The sequence below is a fragment of the Corvus brachyrhynchos genome, unplaced genomic scaffold (genome assembly GCF_000691975.1).
Source record: "Corvus brachyrhynchos isolate BGI_N302 unplaced genomic scaffold, ASM69197v1 scaffold21, whole genome shotgun sequence".
Taxonomy (NCBI): domain Eukaryota; kingdom Metazoa; phylum Chordata; class Aves; order Passeriformes; family Corvidae; genus Corvus; species Corvus brachyrhynchos.
The window spans coordinates 4,309,889-4,316,650 of NW_008236924.1; the positions used below are offsets into that span (position 1 = coordinate 4,309,889).

The window sequence follows — 6,762 nt, forward strand, 5'->3', positions numbered from 1 at the left end:
GAGCCTGCAGACGCCATCTGTTTGGCAGCAGTGGTTCAATGCACGGCTCATTGTGGCAGGGCCCCGCTGCGCCGGCAGACAATGGGGGCCCCCTCGCCCGCGCCACGCCGGGCTCGTCACGGCTGTCAGGGCTCCAACGAGCCCGAGGGATGCAGCCCAGCTCCTGCAGGGAAGCTCCAACCTGGCTGTGCCTGTGCGGGGAGAGCATGAGGCAGCACAGGGGGCTGCACCCCACCCTGGTGCATCGGCGCCGCTGTCTGTGCAGAACAAAGAGGCGGGAGAGAGGGCTTGGGGCTCTTGGGTGACACGATGGGGGCATCTGTGATGGGTGAGGAGGGAGAGCTGAGGCTGCCATTCTCACTCTTAATATCCCTGTGTGGGATTTCTGTGGGTTTTGCTTTGCCATGCAAGTTCCGTCAGTCTCACTCTACCAGAGGTGATGGTGGGAGTTGCTGGTGGCTTCTCAGCCTTGGTTGGTGGCAGGGCTGGCTCTTTGGCATGCTGTGATCTTCCAAGAAGTCCAAAACACTCCCAGCTGGCACATGGCAGGTTGGCAGCAGCTGGGCAGCCTGAGGCTGCTCTGCTCCAGTGGGAGAAGGTGCAGTGCCACATACAGCCTACAAGAATTTCCCTGATTTGGTGTCAGCGTCCTGAGGTCTCCTTCACTGCCTCATCTGCCCCACATCTGTGCCGGATCACACCTGGGTGACTCACGGTCTGTGTGTCCTTCCTCAGGTGCTGCCCACCGCCAACCAGTCTGTGCAGACATGCTGCCTGCTCTGTCACCGGGAGCGCAAGGACTGGGGAGGGCCGTCCCACAATGGGCTGGTTTCCCCAGGCGAGAGGCTGCCACCGGACTTCGTGCCAACGCTCGTGCAGAACCTCCTGGGAGAAATGCCTCTGTGCATCTGCCAGAAAAGAGCGTGGAGGAGGAAGAGCGACGGGCGGTGCAGGAGCAGGCCCTGGCGGTACGCGGTTACGGAGCTGGGGTTGGAAAGCCAGGGCTGTAGCTGTGGGAACGTGGCACTGACCGCCCTGTGGCACTGACCGGGTGTGTGGGTCCCATCCTCACTCTGAGCTGAGTGTACCAGACATCCCAGCCTCCACTTCCCTGCCCAGGGCTGCCTCTGGCTCAGCAGGGACAGGCCCTGTTGGGGCAGTGTGTGGTGCTGTGGAGGCTCATCCAGCAGCCTGCCGTGGCTTGGAGCTGCTGGGCTGGCAAGGCTGACAGTGCCACTGCTTTCCTGCCAGCCCTGCTCCACTGTGTGTTGTGCCGCGTCCCCCGGCCCCAGGGCTGCTCCCTTCGTGACGCAGAGAGAGGCAGTGGCTGCCAGGGCAAGTGCCTGCCTGTGCATGGAGCTTGGGTAGGGGAGCTGGCTCCTGCCTGGCTTTTTTTAACCCTGCCCTGGTGTGAGGGAGACCAGCACAGGCATGTGGTCCTTGGCATGGCCCAGCCTGTGTGAGCCAGGCTGTGTTGGTGCTGGATGGAGGGGGTGTTTGTCACTCCCTAGACAGTGACAGAAGTGGTTCTTATGAGCTGAGCCTCTACTGCAGTGGAGGGAGTCTTGGTGCTGACGCCGTGGGGCCAAGGGTGTCCCCTCAGCCACTTCACTCTGTGTTTCCTTTGATAGGTCTCATTATCCCACACATCCTGCAAGTCGCAGTCTTGTGGGGGTGGCTCACACTCCTCTTCCTCCTCCTCCTCGTCTTCTTCCTCCTCGTGCCACGGGAACTCAGGGGACTGGGACCCCAGCTCGTTTTTGTCTGCTCACAAGCTCTCGGGCCTCTGGAACTCGCAGCACACCAACGGGACTGCACAGGGCAGCCCCCTTGGGACCCCCCCAGCTGCACTAGGTGAGTTGAAGTTGGCTGTGAGGTTGAGCAGAGCTTTCTGCCCAGTTCTTGGCTTAGGTGGTTTCCTTGTGGGCAAGGGTGGGCAGGCTGAGCCTCTGAATCTCAGTACCAGCAGCATATCGGGCCCCTTTGAAAAAGGCAGATGGTGCTGGGATTCAGCCCCAGCTCCGCTTTCCTTCCAGGCGACAAGCACCCCGGCCTCACTCTGTCTCCGGAGTGTGCCAGCCAGGTGTCGGCCATGGCGCCGGGGCTGAAGGCCTGTCCCTACAGCCACACGGCCTCTGCCACCTCCAGCAACGCCACCCCGGGCTCGCCTCTGCCTACCTCACTCGACTTCTGCAAGACGCTGCCGAAGCAGTTCAAAAGCTTGTGCCGGAGGGCCACCCCGCCAGGTGCGTGCCCAGGGACAGCACCAGCCACAGCCTCTCGGCCTGCTGCTCTAAAGCCTTTCCCCTTGCCCTGCTCTCCATGGGGCAGGGCTGGATCCTGTGGGGGAGGCACACTGACCCTGAGGCCCTGTGTGAGCAGGGATGGCTTCTATCCCAAGCACTCTGACTTCTGGGAAGAGAAACAGCTTGTGCCAAGGTGGTGGGTGGCTCTGAGCATGGCCCTGGTCCGTGCAGCACAGCCAGTGTCTGACTGTCTCTGCTCCTGCCCCTCTGCAGGTGAGGCCTTCCACTCCTCAGAGCATCATCAGCACTCCGACCTCACTGCTCCTCCCAACAGTCCCACCGGCCTCCCCTCCCAGCCACCAGCGCTGATCCCTTCCAAGCAGACACCTCCCCATCCGGGGCCCTTCGGCTCCGCACCGCACATCCCGCTGGGCACCTCCTCACAGGCCGCGCTCTTCCCTGCTCCCAGCGCGCAGGCGGCAGCCCCAAAGCCGGTGTCTGAGTCTCCTCCAGCCGGTGCGGCCTCACACAGCCCGGGGCCATGCAAGAGCCCTCACTTGCCCCCTGCCAACGTGCCGCTGCTGAAGATGCCGCCGCCACTGTCAGGCTGTGCTCATCCCTGCAATGGGCACTGCAGCACTTCACTCATCCCTCCTCCCGCCTCCCTCCAGCTGCCCAGCACCAACAGGTGAGTAGAGGAGCCCTGCCTGCTTCCAGCCTCTCCTTGCAGGGCCACATGCCTTTTCTCCCATCCCTGCCCATGGATGATGCACTTTTTCCTGTGGAGGAACTGGCCATCCTGGCGTGGTGGTGCAGGAAGCTGATGTCTTTGTGGGCCAGTTCCACTGCTGCAGACCCCTGGTCTCCGAGGGTCAAGCTCTGTCTCTCCCAGCGTGTATTCTCCCTGCGGTTGTCCTTTGGTTTTGTGGTGCAGAAGAGGCTGTGCTTGCTCCTCCTCCAGCTAAAAGACCCAAAGGAACAGCCTGGTTAATGTGCTGTTGGCCAACAGGACCTATGTCAGTGAGACCTGTCAGGCAGCTGTGGCACTGAGCAGAGGTCCTCGAGAAGATGAAGCCTGTAGACTTGTTCTGCTCACCTGCTCCCCCGGCCCTCTCTGGGCTGCCCATGCCATGGAAGAGAGCACACTGGTTCCTCTCTGCTCATTAGCTCTCCCTGTGGAGAGCCAGTTGTGTCCCGAGCTGGATCTTGAGGAATGACGCTGTGGGCTATGCCCTGGCCTCCCTGTCTCTGAGCTGGGTAGCCTGTGCCCGTGTGAGCTGGGCCTGCCTGCACGTGGGGATGTCTGGCAGCTGCACACAGTCCCAGTGTTCCTCACCTGTGCCACCTGCCACCCTCAGTGAGTACCACACCCTGCCCTGTTCCCAGCCCAGAGCCTGGCAGGATGCTGCTCGCTGGGACTCTGCTGCACCAGTCTCCTACTGGCCAGAGGCCCTGAGGGCTGGGAGCGACAGATGTCTGCTGCCATGGGCTCCTCGGGCATCTTCCCCAGAGGAGGAGAATGCAGGGGAGGGGGTTTGTCCTGCAAATCCTTCTGCTTGGGCACACGGGAGGGCTGTTCCTACATGCACAGCATGGGGCAGTTTCTGAGATCCCCTGGCACCTGCTCACCTCTTGCCCTTCTCCCCGTCTCCTCAGGGACCCCTCTTGCAAAGGGCACAAATTCCCAAACGGTACCAGCTGCCACCCACCACAGCCCTGCGAAGCAGACGAGGGACTCGGGGAGGATGAGGACAGCAGCTCAGAGCGCAGTTCCTGCACCTCCTCCTCCACCAACCAGAAAGACGGGAAGTTCTGCGACTGCTGCTACTGTGAGTTCTTCGGCCACAACGCGGTGAGTGAGGGGCTGGTCTGCAGCCACCCCCGGTCCTCGCGCTGCACGGGGAGACATCACTCGGTCCCTATGCTCAGAGTGCGGAGGTGGGCAGGTCTGGCCACGGCTGTTTCCTGCAGGCACACACATCCCCTGCTCCCTTTCTACTCTGCTTCATCAGCCTGCTGGTCCCTTGCTCCCAACTCGCAGCCACCTGCCCAGCCCCAGGGCTTGGAGCAGCCGGCCAAGCCCTGTGGCTTCATGGTAGAAGAGCTCAGTAGGGCTGTGCTGACTTGTCTTCCTGAGACTGTGGGGAAGGGAGTGGCTGGAAGGTCACAGGGGGCTGGGGCTGCCTGCCCCTGATGCTGACTGTGCCTGGCTGACAGCACTCACCTTCCTCAGCCCCCGGCTGCTCCCACAAGCCGCAACTACGCTGAGATCCGAGAGAAGTTGCGTTCTCGCCTCACCAAGAGGAAAGAGGAGCTGCCACAGAAACTAGGGCACAGCAGCAGCTCAGGGGAGCCCGCTGTGGACCACCGCAATGTGGACGAGCTGCTGGACTACATCAACAGCACAGAGCCCAAGCCCTTGAACAGTGCCAAGGCAGCCAAGCGGGCACGGCACAAGCAGAAGAAGAAGGTAAGGCTGGGCAGGGGCTGGGACTGTGGGAGGAGGGCAGAGCAGGGTTGTGCTGCTGTCAGGGCTTTTCGTCCTCTCTCTTGCATCCATTTGGGTTCTTGAATTCTTATATTGCTCTTGCCCAAGGTGGCAGCAGTGCCTGGCCCTATGTAGGACTCCCCCTGCCTCTGTTCCTGCAGAGGGTTGCCCAGCCCTCCTGGGTGCTTTGGGCTGCACCGTCCTGTCTGCTCCATGCCACATCTCTAACACCATGCATCTCTGGTAGGGAAGAGGCAGTGCTATGATGGCTCTTTCTGGTGCTTGGTGCCCAGAGCAGTGTTGGGTGTGCAGTGTCCAGCTGTTGCAGTGCCCATGGGGGACATGTGACAGTTCAGGGGCTGTGGAAGACGTGGGGTGGCTGTGCTGAGCAGCCGCCCTTGGGTTTGCTGTCAGGCAGAGCTGGAACAAAGCTCTGTGTCCTGCACGCGTGGTTCTGTGGCCCAGTCCAGATGATCCTCATGGCACCTGTGTTGCAGGAGAAGGAGAAAGCCCAGCAGGAGGCAGAGGCCCAGAAGCGGGCAGAGCGTGCCCCTGCAGCCAGCCAGGCCAGGGAGCCGGCCGAGGAGAAGCTGCTGGAGTGGCCAGAGTTGGAGCTGGAGCGGGTGAACAGCTTCCTCAGCAGCCGGCTGCAGGAGATCAAGAACACCATCAAGGACTCCATCCGGGCCAGTTTCAGCGTGTATGACCTCAACCTGGATGTCAATGACTTCCCCAAGAAGGCAGCTGTCCTGGAGCAGAAGAACCTGCTCTCCAACCTCAATGGGTCTTCTGACCTGCAGGACATAGACCTAGCGCTGGCCCCGCTCAGCCTGGGCCCTGCCAAGAGCCACACGCTGCTGCGGGGCGAAGCGGGCCCCCGTTGGGGCGAGGGGCCTGGGGATCCCCCGCCAGCCCCACCAGCCGAGAACGGCGTGGTGAAACGCCTCAGCGCCGTGCCCAGCCTGTCCCGCATGATCTGGGTGCAGTCCAAGGCTGCGGACTCTGCTGCAGATGGCAGCGGGCTGAGCCCGGAGCCCAAGGAGGGACCGCAGCCCAAGGGGCCGGAGCCGCCAGAGTCGCTGCCCACGGGGAGCCGGCAGCGGAAGAACAAGCGGCAGAATGGGCAGGCGAAGAAAGGGGAGGGCAGCACGGCCGTGCCTGGCGGCCAGGCCCGGATGGAGAGCCCTGGTGTGAAGGGGCAGGTGCTGGGAACCAAGCACCCTTCCAAGGCCAGTGCCCCGGAGCCACAGCGGGCGAGCGGCTGTGCCGAGCCCGGGGAGAGCAGCAAGGGGCAGCCTTGGGGCTGCAGCAGCACTGCCAGGGCAGAGAAGGAGAGAACCAGTGAGTGGAAAGGCCGGAGGGGAGAGGGCAAAGCGGAGCTGCCAGAGCTGGCGCAGCAGCAGCCACCTGCCCTGGCCACCCACCTTGCCCTGGGGGGCTCCCCACAGCCCAAGGGCAAGAGCAGGAAGAGCCGAAACAAGGTGGAGAAATCCAATACCTCGATTGGTGAGTGCTGGGAGCATCACTCTGTGCTGCCATCCTCGCGGTGGTCCCTTGCCCAGCTGGCAGCCCCCTGCCCACCCTGCAGCGCTGACCCTCTGCTCTGCTTCCCTAGATGATGTGTTCCTGCCCAAGGACCTGGATGGGGCAGAGATGGACGAGACTGACAGAGAAGTGGAGTATTTCAAGAGGTGAGGGAGGAACCCTGGGGGGGCTGAGCTCTGCCAGTGGGGCTGGAGGCATGAAGGGGCTGAGAGCTGGCTGGGCCTGGGGTCACAGAGGGGCTGGGGGTCCCAGGGGGCTGGGAACTGACCGGGGCTGTCCTCTCCCTGTCAGGTTCTGCCTGGACTCGGCCAAGCAGACGCGGCAGAAGGTGGCCGTGAACTGGACCAACTTCACCCTGAAGAAAACCACTTCCAGTGCAGCCCAGTGAGGTGCGGAGGGGCCACCCCCACCCACCCACGGCCGCTCGCCTCTCCTCACCGCGCCCCCCCCCTCCCCTCGGGGGGGTCCCCTCCTTCGCGGGGG

General features: G+C 62.9%; 1 protein-coding gene across 1 annotated transcript; it reads left to right on the top strand.

Annotated features, from left to right (window-relative positions):
* Positions 1-309: 309 nt before the first annotated feature.
* FAM193B (family with sequence similarity 193 member B) lies at positions 310-6,756 on the top strand. The gene is given in 11 exon segments (XM_017728046.1): positions 310-328; positions 656-913; positions 916-968; positions 1,632-1,854; positions 2,037-2,246; positions 2,520-2,934; positions 3,903-4,098; positions 4,480-4,716; positions 5,232-6,240; positions 6,350-6,425; positions 6,571-6,756. Coding segments are annotated over 11 exon segments (2,793 nt in total). The 3' UTR covers positions 6,668-6,756.
* The last annotated feature ends 6 nt before the right edge of the window (positions 6,757-6,762 follow it).